Raw genomic sequence first — 26999 nt, forward strand, 5'->3', positions numbered from 1 at the left:
AATATGACTAGGATACATGGCCTTACCTTGACCAACAAACAGTTGGATTCAGCAGGCCGAGCAGTATGTTGCAGGAGAACAGGTAGATGGCCACAGGTAGCACACTGACGAGTTTGCTCGAAGCGGTCACAGATAGCACGACGACAAGCAGATTAGCATAGATCTCAGTGCTTCTCAGGTAGAAGGTTCAGGAGTTGACTTGCAAAGCACAAAGATGTTCTCATGAGACATAACAAGTGGTTTATAAAGTATTAGGAACAGGGGTGTGTTTGTGAATGAATGACGTGTGTATGTCGTGGTATTATGTGGTTTGCAGGGGGGCGGCCTGCCTCAGGGGAGGCCTGCATGGAGACACTGGGTCTGAGGAGGCCATGTGAGCGATGGCCCCTGGGCGTGGGATACCTTTTGAAGTGTACATGCTCTTTGGCACCTTGGCCGTTTGCGCCTGTGACAGCCCCCCATGCCAGTGCTCATCCCCGGGTGCGAACCTTTGATAGAGGGGGTAGGATGGATGGGCCGGTGGGCATGCAGGCAAGTGTGTGGGAGCGAGGGGCCATGAGGCCCCTCTCATCCTTTACTTCTCAGTAGAAACTCAGACCAAGTGCCTCTAGTAGTGGGTTCGCCCCTTGCCCTTATGTGATGTTATCTTTGGTTGACATTCGCGTAGATGGGACCACTGAGCAGGACACGGGACATCCATTTTTGTACTCCCTTTCCACTCCATCTTGGTGACCAGGCCTCACTGCGCAGAGCACATGGCCCCCACCCTCGTTTCCACTCTGACTGGAAAACTCCAGAGGTATTTGCAACAGCTAATAAATGTAACGCATCACTCTTCCTCTGAGATCACTGTCCTGCATGTGAACCAGCCTGAACTAAGCACATAGCTCGTTCATCTCCACAAACGTGTCCTTGCCCACGCACCCTCGCCAGTGGAAACTTACTGCCATTCTGACCCTGTGTCCCTGCAAGGTATTCTCTTCATGTGCCAGACCACTGACCCCACCATGATGCCCACCTAGCAGATCCCCAACTAACATTAGACTCCTACTGCAGTATATCGTTGCCTATCAATAACAAATGCCACATACCGGAGATTCTTGTGATCACAGACCCACACTTCAAACAGTGTATTATAGTGGTCAAGACCCATGACGTAAGGCCTGTATAATACAATGTTAATTGATAGTATAGACATGTGTGACTTTTATAGAGACATAACCGACTGAAAGGCTTTGAACAAGTGTTATTTAGTGCATGCATTATTGAGAATATATAGTGTTAGCTTAGATAGTGACCACCCTGCTTCACAGCGACCTGACCTTCACCCATTCGGAGCACAGATGTCTGACATCCTTCCTTGAATGGAGACACACTTGATTCATTTAAAAAATCGAAACAACCGTTGTTAAAATATGTGGTGTTTTATTTTGTATCTTATTTTGATGACACAAAAATACAAGTCTTTAAACATTGTACAGGTCAGGTTGCAGCACAGCGAGAGAAAACCCCCTGTACTGACCGCTGTCACTCGAACGTTTCTCTTATGGCACGAACGGCACAGGCGGGTATTACTCTTCGAACGCGGTGTCCAAGCCTCCCGTGAAGCCACCATGTAAAGGAACGATAGGCCACCAGCCTGTACCACCTGTGAAAAGGAATGAAACGAACTGTTTTTAAATGACCAAGATAAGTTTAATAAAAGTTTGTTGCCAATGACAATTCTTGTAACTAATGGCATTCTGCTTGGACAAATGCTATCTAGACACTGCACACTATTGAACGACTTTCATGCGTTAGTGATATGTATATGTAATTTTGGATATAGTAGAAGACCATGAAATAGGAGTGGCATGTCAAGCAGAGTATACTTACTCGTTACTCTGATTACGAGGACGAACAGTTGCGCGAAGTTCGTGCATAAGCACCATCATTATCCTCAACACGGACCGTGTGAGGCAGGCTGCCCTGAAGTCTGGCAGCTCGGTGATGCATTGCGGTCGTGGCTCGCCTTCCGAAATGTATGCCACGCATCCAGAGTTTTCACAGCAGCAGCAGTTCTCGTCCTCGGTTGGCATTAGCTCGCACCGATTGCATGTGCACCAGGTGGAAACACCGTCCATGCGACTAGGTCCAGTCTCTTCACCTGTTGAATCGTCCTCCCAACTGCCGTCCGAAGACCCATCGTTTTCGCGTGTTTCCCTTTGCAGTAGTTCCTCCTCGGTATACTCGGGCTCGTACATGTAGGGCGTTATTGTAGCCATTGTGTGTTAAACAAACTAAAATAATTTATAGCGGGGGTACTGGTACCTGTTCACATGGGCTACAAGCAACGAATGTAGCTGACCAGAGCACAGAAACGAGTCACAGAATACTCAAAGTAACACAGAGAGGAATGGAATCGAAAATCTGCTGCTGTGTTGTGAAACGGTCTGTTTATACTTATCGAGGAAAGAGGCGTCCTGCCATTTCCATGGCGACACGTCATTAGCTGAAGCGCAGTGAATGTGGACACGAGAGGTGCTTTGGCGTTGTGAAATGGGCGGTACGCGTCTGCTGATGACATGCTCAGGGGCGGGAGATATGATTTAGTGCCGCAAAAGCAGGTCAGCCAGGGCGATGGGAGAAATGATAGGATTATCACAAAATGGCAGCTCCCTGATGCCTGTTTTCGCGTGCGTTTAATGGACGAAAACTCGGGTAAGCTCCATAGGAAGTTTTTCTAAAATCGAGCGACTTAGGTTTAAAAACACATGGCCGACCCGTAGGGGCAATACAAATTTTTGCCCGAACCATTCCTTTAACTCCTTTCACCGGCTCCCTCTCTCGCAGCGCTTACTCGCCATGGACAGCTCAGACAGCAGCGCCCTTCCCTTGCAGCGGGCTTGCGCCATAAGGATCCTCAGGAACAGCTTCTCAATTTGACTTCCTCCTCCACTGAAAGGGGCAGGACCAAAATCACTTGTCCAAAATCACCTGTTCCTCGGTGGGACTGGGCTGTTCAGCTCAGTGTTTGCAGTTAGCAGCATCCTCCCCTACAGTGGGCTTACAGTAGGAATGTAAACTCTCTGCCTTTACTGATTTCTCCAGCAACCACTTCAGAGGACCCTGAATCCGCTAAGCCCACTTCTATGCTGCGTCTGGTCAAGGGAGGTCCAGGGGTCGCTGTGCAGATGTCCCTTTTGGCGTCTGGCTAGTTGACAATTAGAGTCTTGCAAGATGATTCTGAAGACTGGACAGCTGGAAACCCTTGACACGACAAGATGTAGTCCTCCATGGCTGATCTGGAAATTTACAGGACACACTGTTTTAGGTGAAGTCACCACGGTTCCTTCGGTGATGAGTGATACTTGTGGTGCAAACAAAGTAGCAGCGCCTGATCAGCTTAAACAAGTTGGAGAGCTGGAGAATCTCAAGGATGTACTCCGAACAAGTGCTGCGAGGTATCCCAGCAGAGAGCTGGTAAATCCACCTGATTGTTGAGACACTTACAAAGGCTCAGAAGGCACGGGTCTTTGATCAGGGGGTGTCTGGATAGTTTGTTCCCATCAGTCCAGTGGTTGAAGTCCGACGAGGGCCTTTTGAGGTCAGTAGAGGGGACAGGACTTCAATGGTTGTCCTCCGATGCTGCTCTTCCTGGGGATCTTGGCTCCAGCGATGATCTTTTGAACCTTTTATCCAGGAATTGGACGGGAGTCTCCCCAAGCCACCAATGGGGAAGAATCTGCAGAATTCATATTGGCAGAGGCTTTGTAATCATGCAAAGCCTCTGGCCAAAACATCTGCCCATCACACGCACTAGCCTTAATGAGGATTGAGTCCAGATGCAGACAGAGACACCCCCCCCCCCCGCCACCCCGCTAGTGCCACTTTGCACGGGCAAACGGGAGCTTTGCCCTTTGAAAGGGCTTTCCATGTATAGCAATTCCAGGCCTGACCTGGCAGGAAGGATGCCGGGGCACAAAATGTCCAAACGACAGGCGTATATCTTGTGTTACTGTCATTTTAGAGTATATGGTACTTTTATGCAGTAAAAATGCAAAATTGCAGGAGTAAATAGTCCAAAAACATGGTACAAAAATAAATGCTGCAACCAGCCCATCCTGGACACATTTCATTTTGGTGCTCTGTAGTTACAAGCACAAAGTATCCTAACTGCACTTCACTTGTGCGCATTTTAAACATGGCAATAATTCCATTGAGGCAGATAAGGTCTCACAGTACTGATGGTCTTGGGCACTGACCGCTTCACCATGAAAAAGAGCTAAAAGCTCAGAGCCTTCCCTCCAAGAAGTCCGGTTAGGAAACAGAATAGCAAAAACAGACGGCTCCCTTTGAAGTAAATGGGAGGAAAGTCGCAAAAAGACAATCTTTCCTAAGAGAAAGCAGAACCTAGGTTGGCCGATATGTTGCGTGTAAGGCAATGTGAACTGTAATATTTGGAGTGAGATGTTAGAAATATTTAGAAGTAGAATTAATGCATTTACTGCATGTGTGCACTGTTTCTCAGTGAGATTTTCACAAGCAGGCCACATTTTATTTCTGTAAAAAAAAGCCATCATTGAAGATATATTTTACTGTGCCCAGGGTAATGTTATGAGGCCCCCTTTTCAAGTGTATTTTTTTTTAATTTTTTTTTTTAATAAAACTAAATTTTGATTCCTAAGACAGCCTGTGTCTTTTCTCAGAATTGTGGCATGGAATTGTATTCCAGGCAGTGTTGCATTATTGATATCCACTTAGTGAAGAACGGTATTACCCCAAAATTGCGAGAAAAAACATATGGTAGATTTGATTGAATTTTGGCTGTATTTAAATGTCGTACAGCCAAAAAGTGTGGTCAAATTTACAATACGATACCATTGTAGTGAACAAGGGCAGTGGGGGTGTCCCCTGCACCATTGTTCTCTACAATAGTCCCGGGGGTTGCGGCAGTGTCCCCCGCTTCGTGTACATAGTTGTACACAAAAAAGAGGACACTGCAGCGCCGATTCCCAACCACATAAGAGAAGGGAACCAGCGTCGCTGGGAGGAGGGAGTTGGCGGCACACAATGATGTTTGCCACCAACTGGTAAGTATGGGGCGGGGGGTAGGGGAATGTGTCCGAATATCGTGCTTTATTTCACTGCAGCACACTTTTTGAATTGGGCTTTTTCAAATTCGAAATTATGCGATGCAGTTAAATCACGTAGTTTTGTGAAGAACAATTATAACATACCAAGATAGCTCAACCATGCTATTAGTCGAGTCCAGATTGGCTCCAAAGCTTCCCCTGATATACAAAATGCTGGCTGAATTTCAGGTGACATCCACCATTTAAACTATTGTGGTTATCCAAGCCCATATGAACAGCTCATAGACCGTTGCGTTGTGGTGTTAGCCCAGGTGAGGCTGTGTATTAGGGTTTCTGCACCCTAAGCCTGTTCAACACCACAACAATGAGAAAAATACCCTTGAAGAATTGGAGGGCAGGATCCCACTGAACTATTATCTTTACAGGAGGTAGTAGTGGTACAGATTGGTGACCTGGGCAGGCTTGGTCCACCTGTACTGGTAGCTTTATAAGTGGACTACTTCTTGCCCAAGAAGTGAATTGCAGTGATAAGTGGGATGGAAAAGGTCCCTCACTTGCCAGAAAGGGTCAGGAAAAACCATACAAGCCAGTTTAGATGTGAGTCTCAAAGAATGAGGCTAAAAAGCAACAAAAAGGAATCTTTCCTAACTGGTATATACTGTTCAAGTCTTCAGCCCCCCCCCCCCGTTTGCAGGGAACCATGCTGCTCATCATTGTGCTGATCTGACGTTTAGAGCCATTGGCACCAGACACCCTGAGAACAGATAACTAACAGTATCAGAGGCTTATTACTAAATCCAAACAACCAAGAACATTAAAAGTATAGTTGTGACTCAAAGGAGTCAGTTTATGCTGAGCTGCAAACGCTAGATGGAGACTTTACTTCCCAGTAATGAGTAGTACTGGCGGCAAATATCAGAGCCGCACATTCAAATATCAGAGCCGCACATTCAACAATTGATCCTCGCGTGTAAAGTCAGAGAATGTCAGGGAAAAGCAAAATGTTGTGGGTCTCTTGCTAGTGGTACAGTTGAGGACTTCTATCCTTACAGTGAGAGTCTCATCCTTTTTCACACATTGCTTGGCCAATACTACCTCAGTGATATTTTACAGTGGTAAAATCATTGCTGTCAGGGGAATCTGTTACTGGGTTTATTTATTAAGTGCATACTGTTAGGAAAGATTTTCTTTGTTGCTTTCCTACCATATACTTATGTGGGACACCCTTTCTTTTTGCAGTGTCCTGGCCTGACATTTTGGAGACAAGTAAAGGCTTATCCTTTACTTTACTTTTTCTTTTGACTCATTCTTATGGGGAAACTGATCAGTCCATAAGATTCAGTAATGAGACTGTGTCTCAGTGAACTTATTGTATTGTAACAATTGCACAGCTCACTCTAAAGTGAAGTGCAGCTAGGATACTTAGCATCCTTTAACATTTTCTGCAGTGGCTTTTTGGTCACATTTTACAGCATGCTTAGGATGGGCTGGTGGCAGTGGATATTTTCCTACCTTTTTTTTTTCATTTTTATTTTTATTTGTGCGCCTATGCCTTTACCGTGTGTTAGGTAAGAATTGGTGCAGTCACACTGTGTGAGGCTACACAACACTTATCTGCTTGGCATTAGGTACCCACCTTTTGGTATAGGTCTGTACTACACAAGTTGGTAGTGTAGCTGATCAGCCAGGCGTATCTCAAGAGAGGTAAATGTGAGCTATAGAGCTGTACCAATGAAATTCGTAAATACAAGGAACCTAGTAACACACTCCAGTTTTCTGTTATAAATAGTTTATTTAACATCCATTTTTAATTAAGATTCTTTAAAAAGGCAATTCATGTAACAATGTAAATATACTTTAAAATTACTTTTCAGAATCAAGTTTGTGGATAATCTTCGGATATGCTCCTTGCACAATTCCTACACCCTGAGGTGACGTCAATTAGGACAGTAGTGGCATTTATATATCACACTAGTTATGCTTTGCAGACTCTGAGGTTGCAGAAAGGAAAGGTTTAAGGAAAGAAAAGTTTAAACATGTTCTCAGTACATGTGAGGCCACTTAAATCTTCAAATAAAATCTAGACTAGCCTTTCCCAGCAGTAACAGTTACCAGCTATGAGGGACAAACAATGTCAGTCAATGGGCTTGGAAGGGTCTGCAGGGAGCCAGGACAGCCAAAGTCAATTTGAAATGATATGAACCTGAGACACTTCTTAGAATCAAAGTCTTGCACAAAGGGAGTTTGTTAGAAAATTAATTGTAGAGTCACAAGCTGTTAAGCCTGTGCAAAGAGTTGGAATCAACTCTAAAAGAATGCCACTGCAATTCCCAACTGAGAAAAGCACAGCTAAAAGACAATGAGGGTAAGTACCCCAAGTCTAAACAGTACCTCTGGTTTAAAGAAGAGTGGTCCAGCTGGATTCTGTACTGCTCCAGCGGTGCAGACCCTGTGTTCCTGAGCCTCAGTCATGGGGACAGGAAGGGGGACGTCTGGAGGGCTCCTGCAGCGGCACTTGGGAGGTCGTCGGCAGCTACGGGCTCTTTTCGGTTCAGCAGCACTTCGTGATTTCTGCACTTAAACAGCACCGTCGTGGATTTTGGATACCAGTTGGGCTTCCCTCACTCCTTGGGTCCTGCACTCTGGTGAAGGGACTCAAGCTCTGGTCGTCCTGCTTCTGGCAGGTCCTTGGGAGACTCCTGGACCTTCTAGCGGATTTCAGATGTTGCACTCTACTGCAGATAACTGGACCACATGCACTCGGTTCTTGCAGCAGCAAAGAAGTACAACCAGTCAGGGAAGATGGTCCAGTGGAGTTCATCTTGGGATTAGTTGGTCCCACTAACCGAAGGGGAGATGTCGTCCCTTCTGGAGCTTTTCTGTCGAATTTAAAAAGGAGGTTCAGCACAGCAGCAGGGCTTCACTGGGCAATTCAAATGTCCAGGACGATTTAGCAAGCTTCGTTCACAGCATCTTTGTCGGGTATTTCTCCCAGTGGTCCACTCTGCCTTTGGTCCCAAAACCCTTGCCTTTTAAGCAGGTTTCTCCCATTCATGTACAGTCTAGGCTTTCAAACAGCCAGGTGGCAGCCAATCTGCACTGGTTGTATTCAGGCACGCAAACCTCCCTCACGTCCTGCCTTTCCAGACACACTGGAGCCAGAGGGGGGGCTTCAGAGCTGAATCCTGCCAAAGGCAAAATTAACAAAGGGCTCAAATCTCCCTCGATGCACAGTCGGGAGGCCATTTTGACAAAATGGTCACCCTTGGGTGCTGTACTGAAGCTGAAGGTTCAGCCTGCAGTAGCAAAGCACCATGCTAGGAAAATTAAACCACCGCCACCAGCCATTTAAAGTAGGGAGGGTAACATAAAAATGTTACATGAGAATGTAGGATAAGGAGCTACTAGTCACATAAGGTGTGTGCTGGACCTACAAAGAGAAAAGGTAAGTAAAGTCAATTTCACTTTACTATTCTTGGGAACAGTAGTTCACACAATAAAAGGTATTTAAACCTTATGAGAAATCTAAAGGATTTCTCTGGGACATTGCACTGAAGGTGCTGTGTCACCATATAAAAAGTAGATGCCTATGGAGTTTCACACTCCAAAAACAGTAGAAACACATAATCCAAATCAGGCCAAAACACAGGAGTGTGAGGAAAAAGGTCTCACTCACTCCAGAGTTAAAGTTAAAAGTCCTAAAGTCGGGCCAGAGAGCTGGGGGGGGGGGGCGGTCTCTAAGGTGGGAGGAATTGAGCACTAAAATGAAAATTCTCCCTAACACTGTGAATGACTATTTATGATTGCCAGCACCCTAAATTGGCCGTGACATGAGGCTTTTGACTGGAGTTAAACCTCTAATGTTAAGTTCTGGGGGTCAGACTAAATAATGCAACACAGGTGTACCCACCATCCCCAACAATGTATTGACAAATGATTTTCTATTTGCACACAGGCAGCAAATGCTGAATGATTCGATAGAGCAAATTGCTATGAAAAGCTTTTTATTTTAGTTCATTTCATTGTTTTTCAATACATTTATACTTGTTTTTTAAATGCATATTCTATTTTTTTGAACATTTGTTTACCAATGTTGAAATATACGTTGTCCTTTTACTTCATCATGACGAACCTTGTCCAACCCCACATGCTCAAGACACTATCAAATACACATACAATTGGTTTGCACAAGACACCTATGTTTGCCCTGTGTATCGACAAACCTTTCACAAATTAGTCATACTGAGTCATTGGCGCAATCTTGTGGTTGCACATTATTAGCACTACAACAACTGTTCTTTGCACATTATTTGACTCATGGCACATTATCCTGTGTATCTAGTTTCTACTTTATATTTTTTATCTTGAGGGTGTACGTCTGCAACATATGAACCCAGGATAATGCTATCCCCAACTTATGTAGGCAGGCGAAGTGGAGGCCTGCTCACAAAGCGATATTTCTGGGGCCTTAATGTAAAACCACCTTCTTCAGGACCTTATTGTAAGTTGTACTGTGCAGAAAGATCAACAAATGATAAACCCGTATTAAAATCTGGAAATAAGATGGCTAATGTCCCTATCTCTGGAAACAAGTGCTCACGGTTCACTAACCTTGCTGCACCATGCTGTTGCACCCATCTCATTTGCACATCATATTCAAAGCTTAAATGGTGCATGTAACTTGTAAATATTCCAATTTCACGTGCTGTAACAATAGAGTATGGGTATTCATTTCACGCAATGGGAACAGACTCATGAGACACAGTGGGTGTAGCATGAATATTACTCAATTTACGGAGTGCTGGACCTTTATTAAACTAGACTTCTGCTTGCACTGGAGAAATTGGGTAGTTATGGAGCATGTGCTGCCCAATGCTGCTTAATGACGGAGGGCCTTAGAAAATTAGACCAATCCGTAATGCAAAAACACAAAACTGTGTTTTACTTGCTGCCTGTGGGGCTGTGGTGCCTCTCACGTCCCTGCATTTGGAAATTATTCTTGGTGCGCATACCTTTACAACTGCCATGTCGTGGCCAAGGTTCCTTGGTGCTATTGCTCTCACTGGGTCCAGTATATTTGTTTTAGCTGTCCTTTGGTCATATTGGGGACGGGAGGCTAACTCTGGGGCAACATGCTTATCTTGGAAGCTTGGCAACGAAGAGCAACACAGGTATGAATCCTGGTCCTGCGCTTGAAGGCCGGTCTCCGGTGTTCAGCGCGTTCTAAAAGGTTAATATTGTTCTTTGGCCTTCTTCCTGCCCTTTCTGGTCTGAATTTGTCATATACAGTATGTGAATCTTTCCCTTGGAAAGCGTTTTTTTTTCCTGGACAAAGAAGCGGTATGTGCGTAAGCCTGGATGTGGGGGATGGGACTGTCTGGTCCCAGTACATATTCTGTTCTGTTAGATTTTATTTGTAGAGTGCACGGTAGCCACTGTTGGGGAGAATTCTCAGAAATGTTCTATTTACCTTCACCTTAGAGACCCCCAGCAACTTTGCTGGATTTTGAGGACTTGTTTTTTTCCCCCTGGAGAGTGTGAGCCTTTTTCCCACTATCTCGGGTATTTTGATGTGCGTTTTACTCTTGTGTTCTTTGGTTATGGAGTTTTAGATTACCCCATAGGCATCATGTTTTATTGTTGACACACAGCACCGTTAGTGCAATGGCACAGGGGTGTCCTTTGGACTCCCAAAGGTTTAAATCCCTTCTCCGGGATGAACTACTGTTCCCCAGGGAATGTAAAGTTAAATTGACTTTACTAGTCTTTTTAAATTCATAGACCCAGCACAAACTATCTTCCTATAGAGTGCTGGAGGGGTTACCTAGCATCCCCTATGTCTAAACACGCTTGTAGCTGTCAAAAGCTACCCGTTTCTATTGAAATGGCTGGTGGCAGTGGTTTTATAAGGAACTACCATGATTTTTCCCGACCGCGAACACCGATAGCTAAAAATCAGGGCTGCCTTGTTTTTCAATATGGCACACAAGACCCCTCTGTAAAAACAGACTGCGGTCATCTTTTTTCGCTGTTTCTTTGTGGAAAGGTCCTTCTGGTGTTGAACTCTGCACGCCAAACCAGGTTTGGTACCTTTGTTCGTGAGCCTTTGGCGGGCTTCAGGACTGAAGTCTGCCGTTGGCGTCTGAGTGTCTAGGCTGGGCAGGAAGTGAGAGACTTGCCCGAAACTCCCTGTGCTTGGTCTCCTAAGAGACCCAAATGCACTCTGACGTGATTGGTTGGCTGATTATCCGGCAAGGACAGCCACCCTCCTGGGTGAGTGGCAGCTAGGCTGGAATGAATGGTAGAAAACTGTTTAAAAGGCGAGTCTCCTGGACTGGAAGGCAGAGTCGACCACTGGAACGAAAGAACCGAAGACAAGCTGGAAGAGTACGGCTGCTGCAACCACTGGACCAGCTGCAACCACTGGACCGTTGGTTTGCCCGGTGAAGCCCTGCTGCAACCCTGAATTGCCAGATCTCCAATCGACAGAGAAGCTCCTTCAAGGACAGCTTCTTCTTTTTGAGTTGGTGGGAACAATCAACTCAGCAAATGCCTGGATACCGTTCTCGGAGCTGGTTAAGGTTATCCAGGGGGAAGGACACCAGTTTGTGTTTGGAAGCCACAGCTAGTTGAGCTGAAATGACGCCATTTTGTTTGCTCGGACGACGATCCTGTGCAGTGCAGGAGTCCCCCGACATCCTCCCTCTTGTCCCCACGACTGAGGCTCAGGAAAGTGAGACCTGCAGGACCTGCCAGCAACCAACGTCTTCAGCTGCATCTTTTTGCTCCACTTTAAGGTACTGTGCCATCGGGTTGAGAGATCCTAACTCTCGCGGTGGAAGTGTAACTTTCCCAACTCGCAGGCCTAATCAGCTTGTGACCCAGCATATCTTTATCGTCTGAAATACTTCTAAAAAACTTCTAAAAAAAACTTCTACAAAGATTTCTTCATTTGTACCAGAACTGTGCTGTCCTATCCAAGAACACTAGACTAATGACTTTGGCCTAGCCTATTGAATTGAACTGACCCTCCTGGTACATTGAACCTTTGCATTATCTAAAAGAAGTGTTTTCTAACCCTATGTACAAACGTATGCTTTTTATTCCTATTTAAAAGTACTGAAGTGCCATTTGGCACCTTTTTCATGGGAGCTCAAACTGTCTTTATAACTTAGTTTGATACTGTAGTATATTGGTGTTTAATATTGAGTTGATTTCTACTAGTGAAGGTTTTCTAAATGACTCTCTAAATAAATGTTTTGGTATTTTTTACCAAGAAACCTTGAGTGCAAGTGTCTACTCTAATCACTGTGATTGTGATACTTCTGTGTGACGTCTTCTACTGCTCACATTCCCTCTTCAGAAAGGCCTGGCTGCTCAGCTCACTACCAAATGTGTGTGGTACAGACTTATACCAAAGGTTGTTTTTTGCTTACATCTGTAGTCCTAATTGTGTGTGGTGTTCCCAGAGGGTACTGCCTGCATTCTACCTAACAGCCACCAAAGGAATCATGGTGTTATTTAAAGCAAGAAGGGGGGGGGGGAACAAACAAAGTTACGTTTTCAGTCACCGCCAAAACATGGTGTTTTTCAATCGTTCTCAATGAGCTGGAATTCCAGAGCTCAGCTGCAGCAACTGAAAGAGCGGCCACCAATGCGAGAAGCCCTAAAGCGAGGTACAGAGATAAGGTAGGCATTAGAGGAGGGAAGTGCCCGGACCAGGAAATGGGGACAGTATTTTGCCTGTAAATATTCTGCTCCATAAACAAAGTGTGGTGGATGCTGCAAAGTGCTTTGAATGGCACACATTTAGCCACTGGCAGCCAGTGGAGATGGTGGAAGCACTGGGAGATGTGAGCACGTCTAGGCATAGAGGGTGGCCGTCGCTGCAGAATCCTGTAACACTTGCAGGCGCTGCAAAAGATAGGCACGCTGCACCAAAAGTAAGGTGTTGCAATAGTCCATTGTCGAAATGAGTGGATACCACTGGAGTGTGAAATTGGGAGGGCAGCTAAGGTAGGATTTTGCACAAGTTTCCTTTGTGACATATAGCGCCAATCTGGAGGTCAGCTGATGGAGACGAGGATATTTTTACACCAAGGTCCTTTACATCTGAAACAGGATTTGGACAAGGGCCAGAAGGCTGGTAACCAGAAGTCTAATGCAGATGGAAGACACACCAACACCTCTGTTTTCTTGCCGTTGAGGCAGTTGACAGACATCCATTTCTCCTCGGTTTATAGACGCCCCTGAAATCTGGTTGCAGTGACCTGGACGGACCATTATTTGGGTATCATCAGCGTAAGAACTGAAGCTGTTGGAGGAAAAAAAGCTTAGTAAGCAGTTGGAAGTAGGCATTAAACAAAACAGGGGAACGGGCTGCACCCTGAGGGACACCACATGAAAGGAAAGGAGGCAAAGAGAGAGTGAGTCATATTGGAAAGAAAAGACAAAAACCAGGAAAGAACTGTGCCGGAAAGTCCCCCCATGGCGAGGCGATCAAGTAGAACTGTGTGGTCAATGGTGTTTAACGCGACAGAGATGGAAGAGCAACAAGGCTCCAACCCTACCTTGATCATGCCAAAGTATAAGATCATCAACCACCAAGACCAACACACTTTCTGTGCCCTGGCCAGGGCGAAAGCCAGATTGGGAAACATGAAAAAAAGATTTTTAGAGGAAAGAACTTAACAATGGACCAAACGAGGTTTCAAGAAGTTTCATTAAAAAAGGATGAAGAGTGATGGGACGATAGTTAGCAGGGATATCAGGGTCAAGTGAGTTTTATTTTTTAAATTTTTTGAGAGGTAACACCAGGGAGAAGCCGGGTTCCGCCTCGAAGAGAGAGGTGTTAACGACAACTGTAATCTGAGAACAGATTTGAGACAAGATGTCTTTCACTATGTATAGGGGGAATGGTATCAACAGGGTATGTGGATTTCAGGTTTGAAAAAGTCGACACAATTTTGGCAGTAGTGAAAAGCGGAAACACAGACCACAATCAGGTGAAAGGAGGATTACCAGCAGCAACATCAGAAGCTGGAAGATGGAGGCCTGAGGAACCAATTGTTTCTCTGATTTTTCCTATCTTCTCCAAAAGATAGGATGGAAGAGAGGAACAGAAGGACTGGGAGGACAGAACCTGTTCTGAAGGGCGGGAAGATAGTGAGCGAACCACTTCAAACAGCTCCTTGGGCTCCTCGTGCCTGAATGTCTGTTGCTAGACAGATGTGATCTTGGATAAAAGGACTCCTTCTTCCGCCATTCGGGAGATCATGGTTGAAGCCAAGACGCCTATGAAGAGCAGCAAGCTGTTGACACCATAGGACAAATCCTTCAGCTAATTGCACCAGCTACAGTGAAGTCCCGGTCAAGATCAGCACCTCTGTCTGATCTCAAGAAGGCCCGTGTTGGTGCTTTGACCCCTGTACTGGTGGGAACAAGTCATCTGAACCCCAGCTCTAGGACTGTGCCATCTGAACCTTCAGAACTCTCCTTGGAACAACCGGTGGACTGACCAACACTCTCCTGGGCTACCTCACTGCAAGTGTTGCTATTCCGAGTGTATTCCTGGAACGTTGAGGATCTTCAACTTGTAATACAAGTACTGCTCCTGCATTTTCAACCATCTTGCATCAACAGACCCTGTGCAGGACCTGCTCCTTTATTCGTCCCTGAAAAACCACCTGTCTCCACCAGATCATGGTAACTCTTGTCACAATCTGCCCTCTTTGTTTCCTAGAGGTGTCCTGAGGTTGTCTGCTTCACAGAAGTCTTCATCTTTTCTTTGCCAGGGTGTTTTTGCTGGAATGTGTCTGGAACCGAGATTCAAGCACACTGATGGACCAAAACTAAATCCTGTGTCTGAAAATTACCTCTGGAGTCTCGACCACTGTACCTTTCTTGACCGGGGCAATCACAGAAGACTTTCCCCAACGGATTCCAGAACACCAGCAGTGTTCTCTGGAGAAATACGAATTGGGAGGTTAACATACCCGTTTCTTCCCCCCACCTTGTTCTCCATAGGGATACATGGGCGTAAAGTCCTGTCCCAAATCACTAATTCCTGACTTTGGTCATTGGAGGCCTGGTCAAGGATCCCTTTTCTAAAGCCTATCCTAGTCTCTGGGGTTAAGCTTTCTTACCTGAACTTGACTTTCATAACCACTAGCATCATCCAATCACATCGGGGCGCAAGGTCCTAAACCATTTTAGGAATGTACGTACTAAGTGTTGGGGGAACTCTTTTGTTGTTACTCTAAACTACTTGTATTGAACGTAACGCATCTGACTACTTGCCTGTTTTACACTGGTCATTGAATCAAATTCTATTCTTTCTTCGCCGAAGGATGAATGTATTTATCTGTTTTCTAGTAAGTTTGTGACAATATTTGCCTAACTATTTCATTTACTTAGTGTGTATTTTAAAGGTATAATAAACCATTGTATATTTTTGTGCTTTCATAACTGGAATTATTGGTGTTTAGTGTGGACACATTGTAGCCGTAGACCACTCATACCCCTCCTGAGTCTAAGCCTTGCCACCCTGATATCTTACATTGATTAAGTTTGGCTACACTTCAGTCGTCTCCCTGTTCACCCTAATAGGTCGGCCACCCAAAATCCACCCCAGATTTCTTGTTGGAAATCCATCTTCATAAATACTACAGGTTCACATCACAGTGACATTTCATGTCCTTATGCCATTTTGTAACTCTTCCAGCACTGCAGATAGTATTAATTTTGTACTAAAAAGATTAAACTGCCTTGTCACCTATGCCCCCATCTCTGCCCTCTAACGTCCCCATTATATTGTTTTGAAAAATGTATGTGCAAGTTACTGAGACTGCCTAATTGTGATTTTCTTGTTACAAAATAATGGACTGAGAATTAGGAGGCGAGTAAGCTATGCAACCAGTTTTTGCTTCATTGTAAAAAGCCATCGGTTTTTAGGATCTGATGCATTTTTGTGTTTCTCATGTTGGTCCGCGAAGTATTTGAACATGCTGCGTGGATGCGAAGGCTACAATGAGATCATCTTTCCACATTGCTCCTGTGACTCCCGGCGCAAGGGTCATGTCATCACGGCCATCAGCATCAAGCACTTTAAACTTCACGCCTGCACAGAAGAGGGGCAGCCTGAGGTGAGTCTCTGAAATGACAGTTAAAATGGGTGTTGGGGATGTCTATCACATAGGAATAAGCCACCTCAAAGAGCACGTTCTACAGATTTTACATGAAAGATTTGTTTATTCTTAACCTTTCATTGAAAGGTTTCAGCTATTTGAACTTTTTTAATTTGTGGTCTTGCGTAGTTAATCTCAGTATTTGATTTGGCATGCTTGTGATCATGAGGATTGGATATCATTCTGTAAATGAAGATGCAGCCTTCAAGGTAACATACAGTTTATTTTCAAGGATTTAACAGCATATAAACAAGTTGTGTGAGCAGCTACAGCCTCCTGCTCTAGCCCCCATGCAGTTGCTTCTTCAACTGTCCCTTTCAAAACCTAACGTTCTTCCAACCCCAAGGATTCCAGGTTGGTCCTGGAACATAACTTTGCAATCTAGAATGATACAGTTCCATAACATGAATAACTACACTATTTATACAGCAGTCTTACTTCTGCACCTGAACAGATTTTATTTACACATGTAACACACCTCCTTCCCTTTCCCAGACACAATTATTCCAAAATTGCCACCCTATCCTTCCCCCACTTCTCACCATTCAACCTAACGGCATTGCCTCAGTCCTCCTTCACTTCCATTGGTGTTGAGAATTTCACCATACCCTTTTCCACTCTTCTTCCCAACCTCTTTCACCATTTTACCTTTCAATGGTGCAATTCCTCCAATCATACCTCTGCTTGGCCATCAGCTGACTTCCTACTATTCTCCTTTTTACCACTTCCACTGACAGAGCCGGCCTCCCGGCACCATAACTCATTCACCCTGGATGCAACTTGTATTGTACAACTCTTTCCATCACAGCCCTCATCCAATCGCCACCAGTTGGAGTGGAAATTCTTATAACATTCATGATGGTTCTGTTGAATCTTACTACCACTGCATTCCCTCTTGGATTATGCAACGCAGTGGTCGCATGTTGCACCCCAATTTATTCCCAAATATCTTCCATTTCCTTGGCTACGAACTGTGGTCCATTGTCTGATACAATTTTCCTTGGGAACCCATTTCTCCTAAGTATTGATTCTAGAAACATCATCACATTCCTGGCGCTAATATTCTTTAGGACACAAACCTCTGCCCATTTCGAATGCAGATCTACAGCCACAATCGCATAGTTGCTTTGACAACCCCTCTCCGCAATGGGACCCAAAGTGTCTACCACCACCAGGTCACGCTCGGTACTCGGTGGCTCTATCACTTTAATTGGTGGAACCCTGTTATGAGCACCTTATCACTGTCCCTGTAACCCTCACAATCCTTCAACGTTTCTTCTATGTCATTGTCTATACCGGGCCACCAGTAGTCTTGGCCTACCAACCCAAATGTCCTTCATGAGCGACCTGCATCACATTTTTCCTCATACCATCCTGAACTACCATTCGATCTCTGATCAGTACACCCTTCAGTACTCAATTCATTCTTCACCCTCCTGTATGCCTTATAAATCTCCTCTGATTCTTCACTCGTACATCCATTTTGGACAAATACACTATCTTTTGATAAATTCCATCTGCCATACACTGGACTTGCCAATTTCCTTCATTACCTATGCGACAATTAAGAAACAGTTCACCGTCCTTTTTTCATGATCAGCACTTTTGACAGCGAGAATGCATTTGCGACCACATTCAGTTCTCCCTTTGTGTGGCACCTCGTAATCCAACCCTTGCAAACTTGTAATCCACCTTGCAGTCCTTCTGGACACTCCGCCCAGACCTTGTCTATTAAACATACCCACCAAAGGTTTGTGATCTGTGACAATGACTAACCTCCTTCCCCAAACAAAATTCTTGAATCTCTTGATACCCCAGTCACATGCCAGTGTTTCTCACCCCACCACCAGAGTATCCTTGTTCTGCTTCTTTGAGAATCTCTGAGGCAAGTGCCACAGTCTCTACCTCCTTACCTTTCTCCTGCATTGACACGCACCTCGTTCGGAGCACTAGTCAAACATTCCCATATATCCTCAAACTCCTTCTGGCATGCTTCACTCCATACAAACCGAGCAACTTTCTTGCCCAAAGATCTCATCTCCTTGGTTCCCGCTGCCAAATTACGGATGAATTTGCTATAGTATGCCACCAATCCTGAGTACGAGGATAATTCCCCTTTATCCTTTGGTGACTTTATATCTCTTATTGCCTCTACATCAGCCACCTTGGGTTTAATACCTTGAGCTGAGAACTCATGACCCAGGTACTGAACTTTTTCCAATCTGAATTTACACTTCTCCAAGGATATAGTCATCCCAGCTTCACACACTATTCTCAAAACTTCTTTCAGCCTCACATAATGTTCATCCATTTTTCTTTCCCACACCAGGATGTCATCCTGATTGTAACACACTCCTACCGTCCCTTTAAGCAGTCTACTCATCACTCACTTCGATATTAGCCCAAAAGGCATACATTTACAACAGAATAACCCAAATGGCATAATAAAAAATGTTAAATCCATTGACTCATGATGCAAGCGCACGTGGTGATACGCTGCCTTCAAATCTATTGCGGAAAACATTTCAGCACTTGTAATTTCAGTTAACAGACCCCTTACTTTGGGCAAAGGGAATCTATCTGGCACCACGCATCAGTTTAATGATTGAAGATCTATGCACAATCGTACATTCCCATTGGGTTTTCGTACAGCCACTATGGGACTAACCCACACAGCAGCCTCTTCTATAATGCCCTCATCAAGCATTCTCTTGAGTTCCTTCTCAATATCAGATCTCAAAGCCAATGGTATTGTTCTGTGCTTGGCTGTAACAGGCACTGCCCCTGGTTTCAACTTTGAGGTGCACAAACCCTTTCAAGTTTCCTGTGATGTTTTTTGATGCACTTGGAAACCAATTTTGTATCTCTGTATCAGCAGCACTCACCTTGCTCATGTTCCCAACACATTTGAGCTACAGACACCTGGTAGGGATGATCAGGATCTAACCTCTTCCCAAGATCCGCTTGAGTATCCCATGATAACAGGTTAACTCCTTTTCGGGTTACTTTCACCATGCCGGTGGTCCGGCGTCCTTTGAACCCAAACTGTGCCCTAAACGCTCCCCGGATATTAATTGTCATCGAACCATAGGCATGAGCTGACATGACACTGTGGGTTCCTGCAGCTTACAGCAGTGAGGTTTTTGCCTCCAGGTATCCATATTCACTAAAGTGCAGTCCGCTCCACTATCAGTCAAGAACCTCACAGCTACATTGTTAACATCTATTTCTGCATGTGGTTTAACCTTCTTGGGTTTGGCATCTGCCACATTTACCATACAGGTTTCATCCTCTTGCTCTGCATCTTGCCAATGAGCCACATAGTCTTGCACGCACTTCACACGCCCGCACCTCGACCATAGTGTACAGCATCGAGCTAAAGGCCCTTTTCCCCACAATCTTTACACACATGTTGGGCAAAGCATTGTTAATCATTCACAAGGTGGTCAGTTTCCACCCTGAAAACATCACCTTTCACTTATCCTTCCATCTACTCTATTTAGCGCAGGCTTCTTTTCAGAGGTCGCCTCTAAACCTTTTTGTCCAGGGTCCTTGAGACCCTTGGATTTCTCAACTGTATTCGGATTGGCCTCTTGCGTTTTTCCAGTCTCAGCATCCAGTTCTTTAATGAAAGATTTGGTATGCGTCTTTGTGATCTCTATGGCACTTTCCAGGGTCATATCCACACCGGTGTCGCCTTCGCGCCATATCCCCCCCCCTCACTTTGTATTCACACACTGTATCATAAGTTGATCCCTCAAGTGCTCATCTCTACAATGATCAAAGTCGTATTTGATTTCCAGACCCCGCAAACCCATCATAAGCTCCTCAATAGACTCTTTTCTTTTGATCTTGGATTGCGAAATCTGTGGCAAGAAACGTATTCTCCTTTTTTGTAAAATGCTTGTCCTCCTTTTTTCACAAACTTTAAAACTGTTCAAGTCTTCCACCTCAGCATCAGTCAAATTTGGCAAATTTCAAAAAACAGCTTGCCCTTCTTGACCCAAACAATGATATAATAGAGAATCTTTGCTATCAGCGATGAATGTACCGCCATTCAAGCCATACAGATAATTTAAGGAACCCTCCTTCCAGTCGGGCCATTTAATCTGAGGTTCACCTAGTGTTAAGAAAGATGGGTCACGTATATTCTTGTTAAAATTCATCGTATAAATCTGGTTCTGGTATGGTGCCGGGCAAAATCCACACGAAAATCACTTGCTAAACTATGCTGATCTGGGAATGTCCATATTGAATCCATATGATCACCTACAGCAGGCCTAACATGGAACTTCCCTAACCCCAAAATTGTCGTCCGTAGTTGTATATGCAGAATGTCCAAAGTACACCGGACTCGAACATGGCACCCGCACCAATGGACGCTTGCTGTGACAACCACAGTCCTCTGTTTGCGTGCCGGCTCGCGCTAGGTTCCAGAACACTTGGGCTGGTCCAAATTGCAACAGAAGGTCCTCCACAAGTTCTCGGCGCGAGCAGAACTTGTATCCCAGTGTATTTCAGCACACAACCATTGATCCCAACAGCCCCAGGGCCTGGATTTTGGAAACTCTGCACAGCAACCTCTGCAGGGTTGCTGTGACAGTGAGCTCACACTTCAAAAGGCACACACTGTCCAATGCCGACTCGGCCTGTCCAGCAATACACTGGTCACTTTTTTTTAAAGGATTTAACAGCGTATAAACACTTTATAACGTGAGCAGTCCCAGCCTCTTTCTACAACCCCCAGGGTGTTGCTCCATCAACTGTCCCTTTTTTAAGATCCTTCTGCACCTAAACCGATTTTATTTACACATGTAGCCCCCTTCATGAAGCTAGCTACACTCCATGTCCTGTTATTCTTCACTTTGCAGCTCTGTTTAGAAATGAGAAATTGTAGAACTTCTGTCTGATTTGGATAGGAATGTTTTGCTTTTAGTTTTCACCAAAGCTGGCCTGCAACTTAGTTTTGCAGAGTGGAAATGGGATAAGTTTAAAACATTGTGTTGTAAGAGCCTACCATCTGATGCTTTGCTGTCCATCAGTGTTTTGCTGCTTTCCCGCTTGTGGCAGAATTCCATTTTTGGGATTCTACAGTCTCATTTTATAAGATCCCTATTCCTTTTGGTTTTTTCCTTTATTCTTTGGGGTTTTTAATTTACTTTATGGTCAGATGGACTTCTGCTGAAGACTCCCCTGCCACTACATCCATTGTTCTACTAAATTGGGTTGTCCATAACGTGCCCAGTCCCAGGGGTGCCTCTCTGGCACCCCATTTCTGCCCTCGGTATTTTTTGCTTCACCAGGGGTGCACACCGATTTACTCCTATTAGTAGCCCGATGTGCCTTTATGGTAGCCATTGTGGTTCTAATGGCTATATTTAAGTCCTACTGTCGGGCATTTTGTTTGAGGGGCATCTTTTGGTCAGGGAAACCTTTGTGAGCCCAGATAGCAGCCTCCATGGTGGTTTGGACTACTTTAGGCCAGTTTCTTACCCTGGGCAGGCCACTACACTTCCTGTGGGGGTGGGGCCTGAGTGTTTGCTGGTTTTGGAGGCCAACCTGATTTGGCTGGCCGTCAATACCTTTGTTTTAAATCCCCTAATGAGATTTGTGGGATGGCAGAAACCAGCCTCTGTGAGTGAAGGGATATATAGGAGAAGCCCTGTATCTGAACTCCATGCCGTTGGATTTTCTGGCGGCTAGGCAGGTCTGCTTACCTGCTTGAGTATTTTTGGCTGTTTGCAGCTGTTGCTGCATTTTTAGGCCCAGTTCGGCCATACTGACTGTATGCATTGGCCGGAGCATAGCTCCAGTTTGGATCCTTTTCTGGTGGGTGCCCTTGTCGAGATTTCCTTATCCTGCTTTTGGTCCTGCTCGTCTGGTGGGGCCAGGACCGCCATTTTAGGACTGTTCTCCAGGCCATTTTATTAATTTCACAACGGTTTTGCGCCAAGGAATACCACCTTGATTTTGGATGCTGCCGTTGTCTAGAAAGGCGTTGGAACTCCTGCTTCCGCTTTCCCACTCTCTGGCTGGCCTCACTTAGCCCTGCGCCCCACACACCTGTGAGGCAAAAAACTTTAGGGTCATCTTCGACTCCACTTATTTCGGACATCTCTAAAAAGTCCAACTACCAGCTCCACCTCCTCAGAGGTACTTTTCCTTTTCTCACCTTCCCCCAGAGGCTCACTGTCTCCAGAGACCTGGTTCTCTCAAGGCTGGACTACTGCAACAGCCTCTTTCGAATGGATTGTGTCCTCCCACATATTCCTTAGCTTGATATTTCCAATATCCCACATCTCTCAGGTGCTGAAATCCCTCCACTGGCTCCCCTTGGCTGCAGGGATCAAGTTCAAGACCATGTGCATTGTCCACAAAGCTTTCTGTGGCCTGGGACCCACCTATCTGTATGGATGCCTTCCTAAATAATGATTTGCCTGAGCCCTCCGCTCATCCGTCTCCAACCTTCTGCCAGTGAGCCAGTTCTCCAAGCAGAGATTTGGAGGGATATCCTTATCCTCAGCACGGGCCTCCCTGCCGCCCTCCGTCTTGAGCCTGATCTCCTTACGTTCCGGAAACTCCTTAAGACATTCCTCTTCCTTATCTCTCCCACTGCCCTGCTAACCTCTCTCCCCACTCCATCCCTCTCTCCCTCCTTTTCCACACAGCATGCCGGCTGGCCGCTGGGCATACCTTAGAATCTCGCAGGTCTCTGGCACCCTCGCCAGTCCTCCAACACTTGCCCCAGGGCCTGCACCTGCCTCATTTCTACTGCACTTGGTCAATGACCCATGAGAATGGCATCTCACAGCTCTCCCCCAGTTCCTGACTAATTGGGTGCACTTCGGTTTCCCCTGTCCCTGCACTTGTCCCGCCCCCTTCCCTCTTCTTTACCGTCTGTGCATTTGCACGATCTGAAAGTACCATGCCTTGAAGATCGTCATCTTTTCTTCCCTTTCTCCCCTCCTGCATGGTGGCACCTCTATGCTCTTGGTAAAACTGCAGAATCGCCCTCAGACCTATTTGCTGTTATATACACTGTTAATTGTATTCATGCACTTACTCTGCCTGGGCAGACTTGTATCGTTCAGAAATTCAAGGGTTCTGAATGACTGTTGTTTTTCCTCCCATTTTTCCATCCCTCTTTGAGCGCTTTGAAACACTTACCTTTCTTGTGTATTTTTATTTTTGTTTTCTTTTTTAAAACTATTTATTATGCGCAGCCAGGGACCCTGAGGCTTGAGGCCGCAACAAGACACAAACAAAGAAAAACAATTAAACGCCATGAACATATGCAGGTTGTAGATTCATGAAGACGCAAGAGTCTTATTGCTTAGGTAAACAGATAATTCTTCAATTTCTTTTTGAAAATATCTGTAGATTCTGTGCCTCTTAACTCTAGAGGGAGGTCATTCCAGACCTTAAGGGTGATTGCAAAAAGTATTAGATACTTTCACAGTTCTACATTTAGGAATAGCTAGAAAGTTCTGATTATTCGATCTCAATGATCTGCCCCAAATTCTTGTAGCCAGAAGGCGCTTTACAAATAAACATTACCATACGATCCCCACCAAATCTTTTTGACTGGGTAGTCTCTGGTTGCATCACTGTTTTCCTGCTGCAGGGGCTGTTTTTGTTGGGTGTGCTGACTGTTTGCTTTCTGAGCTGTCTGGGTCTGACTTGTGCAGGTTCCTCCGTCCTCATGGAGCCAAATCCATTGTGGATTCCACTTGTGGATGGTAGTATTCTTCTTTTGGGCCGATGTGGTCATCGTTTGCTCAGGGTGCCAAACCCTGGGTGACCGGATCCTTATTTCACCCTTTAAAAAGAAGATGCTATTTACTGCGTTTCCTCCTTCTGGGAGCATAATTTCTGGAGGCAATTACTGGACGTACTTGCCTCTGGGCCTTGGGTTGGTGGGTTATTCCTGGTACTCCCTCTCAGGGATGTCTGTGGTAATTTGGTTCTGCAGGTCCCCTTCTGCTGCATTTCTCCATTGGATAACATTGGGGGCTAAAGCCTGCTGTGCTTTTCTGTTGCTGGGTCTTAAACCCTCCACTGGATCTCTTCTTCTGGGTCTCCACTGATGTCCCTTGGAGTAGATTTGCCTTCTTCTTGGTACCTTTGGAAAGAAACTTACCTGGATTTTTCCTATTACTATTCCTGGTATTCTTAAAATGACACTGCAAGGTACTCAGCTGGACTGAGACATTTTTCTAGGGTACACCTAAGGTCCCTGGTGTTCCTCCCCAATGTTTTGAGACTTCCACCCATTTACAATGTACTTTTAAATCTGTACATTACACTCATGTCTATCCAAAAGATATCTTGGACTTTGGTAGCCCTCCTGGCTGTGTTGGAACGTGTATTTCCCCTCTGCTTAAGATCCAAGTGCTCCACTGTTGTTGCATATGTTTTAAGTATAATACATGATGTAAAAGGTAATGGGATGCCTGTACTGATTTCCGTTTGCTACCTTTGGGTCCTGAACATTATCATTACTATGTTTAATATTGCCTATACTTGGGGTGACAGACACTATACCTATAAGCTTTCAGATGTATGTTTAAGAAATCCTATGTCCTGAAGAAGATGGTTCCCAATTGCTCATGACCTTCGAAACCGGTCGACCTGACCTGTTGTGGCCCCTCCACAACACTATACGATATCTCCAAGACAAGGAGGGGATACCAAGATAGTAAAGACCACAACCCAGCATCAAATGGGTTTCTAGCACCTCCAGTGCGATCAAAGTCAATTTGTTCTCTTAAACTATTTATGTGATTGGTCATATCACCATTTTTTAGTAAATGCTTTTACCCAGACAACCACCGGCATGAAAAGGATTTTTGAGACATTTGGGCTAATAAAGGACGCACGTGTAAATCCCAATGCCCTCAGACCATTCATGTTAGCTATAAGGCGCTTGAGTCATCACTTTGAGAGAACCTGAAGGGTGGTTGCCACTCGGCATAACATCTCTCGATCTAGCGTCCATCTTGGACTTCCAAAACTCCACTACCTATCGAGGGTAACTGTATCCTGCCCATTTAAGTTGTTTTTCCCCGCTTAGCTGTCTTTTGTGTACCACCAAGTATAGGGCTACATTTTAGATTAAGGATTATGTTGGGTCTTTACTGGCCAAATACTGTTTTTTTTTTTTTGTTTTTTAAATCTACACCATGCTCTTAGTTCTGTATAACTTTAGTACTTATCTATCCCATCATAAATATTTTGTGTGTATTGTAATAGTGTATATTTGTACGGTATACCAGTGTGGAATGTCTGTTGGGACTAGTTGTAACTCTCTGCCAACCTTCCTCTTTCCTAATGATAAGCCTGACTGTTCTGCTACGCTTGCCATTGGAGAGGGTGTCCTTTCCTTTTGGGAGACACACTGTTCCACCATTCGGTTTGATTATTACATAGCCTTCACCAGAGGGCTGTGCAGAATTCCCCATAGCATCCGCCTTTAAATTCCTGCTCCCACCACCAGCCTTTCTCAGAGGTTTCCATCCACCCCTTGACTTGTCAGAAGATCTCTCTGCAACCCTTGTGCACCATTGAGGGAGTCTGATAACTTTGTGTTCCTTTGCTGCCATACTCTACTCTTTCATACCTCATCCTGACCATGTTCAAAATTCTCCTCCCTTTAATTACTGCTATGGCTCTGCTTTTCTCTTCTTTAAAAGATTCTGTCTCCTGGACTGCATGATTGAAACCTCCACTTTCTGCGATGTTCCTGCCCCAATATACTTCTTAAAGCCCCACACCATTTCTACGGCGAGAGGCTCCATCTTCTAGTCATATGCCCAACAACGCTGCTTTTGATTTCTTATTTGCTTGTTTATCTATTGGGAAGATTTTCCAGAAGCCCCCAGGTAGGGGTGTTGGGTCAGTTTGCACTCTCCTTTTCATCACTTGGTTCCCTTGACATTTATGATCTCTGAACCTATTGTAGCTCACAAGGAAACCTCTGATTTCTCAATGAAAGCTATAACTATATTTTGTTATGGTAAACCACGACCTGGAACCCTGCCAAGACCGATAATTGTGAGGATCTTAAACTATAAAGATAGGGAGAAGATGCTGGAATACTTTCGTAAGGGTGGTACAATAGAAAGAGCATCCACCAACATAACGGCATACTGATTATACGATGCTGGTGCAGAGACAGATATTGCTACGTGGCCGTTAAGAGGAGGCTGCGCACGGCTGGCATTAAGTATATGCTCTTGTACCCGGCAAAGCTTAAGGTGCTGCATAAGAGTAAAGTGTTTTTCTTTGACACCCCAAAGGAAGTGGTGGCATGGCTGGACTTGCAGGGCTGCCCGGAACACGAGGCAGACCGAGATCGTCGGGAGCATGATAATCGAGGAGCCGGAGTCATGGTCATTGAGGGGGTAAGTGGGAGGGTGGCCCTGTCATGGTGGGGGGAGGGAGGGAGATTGGATGGACATTATGTAGCCTTCGGACCTTGTGCCCTGGCTGGACTGCAATATAGTGGGCAAAATGCATGTGAAAACTGCTTGGTGCTAGCATGAAGCGTAACAAAATGGGAAATAGAAGCAAAGGGATGGGAACAACCTGCCCCTGAGAACTAGTAGTTAAGTGGCCACTAGGGCGACTTCACCCTGCTGAGCCCTGAGCGTAGGTTTGTACGGGACAGGGCTAGATGTGGGGGTGCCTGAGATCCAGGGACGGAGCTCAGCCACAGTTGGGGAGGGTGTTGTTGGGT

General features: G+C 45.2%; 1 protein-coding gene across 3 annotated transcripts in view; it reads left to right on the forward strand.

Moving 5' to 3' along the window:
* Positions 1–26999, forward strand: part of SNX27 (sorting nexin 27) — a 990538-nt gene that overhangs the window by 577213 nt on the left and 386326 nt on the right. For all 3 annotated transcript variants that reach the window (XM_069650534.1, XM_069650552.1, XM_069650543.1), the window contains exon 9: positions 16070–16219. In XM_069650534.1, coding sequence (XP_069506635.1) covers positions 16070–16219 — 150 coding nt within the window. The remainder of the gene's footprint in view (positions 1–16069; positions 16220–26999) is intronic.

The sequence above is a fragment of the Ambystoma mexicanum genome, chromosome 1p, assembly GCF_040938575.1.
Source record: "Ambystoma mexicanum isolate Mex_15411 chromosome 1p, UKY_AmexF1_1, whole genome shotgun sequence".
Lineage (NCBI taxonomy): Eukaryota > Metazoa > Chordata > Amphibia > Caudata > Ambystomatidae > Ambystoma > Ambystoma mexicanum.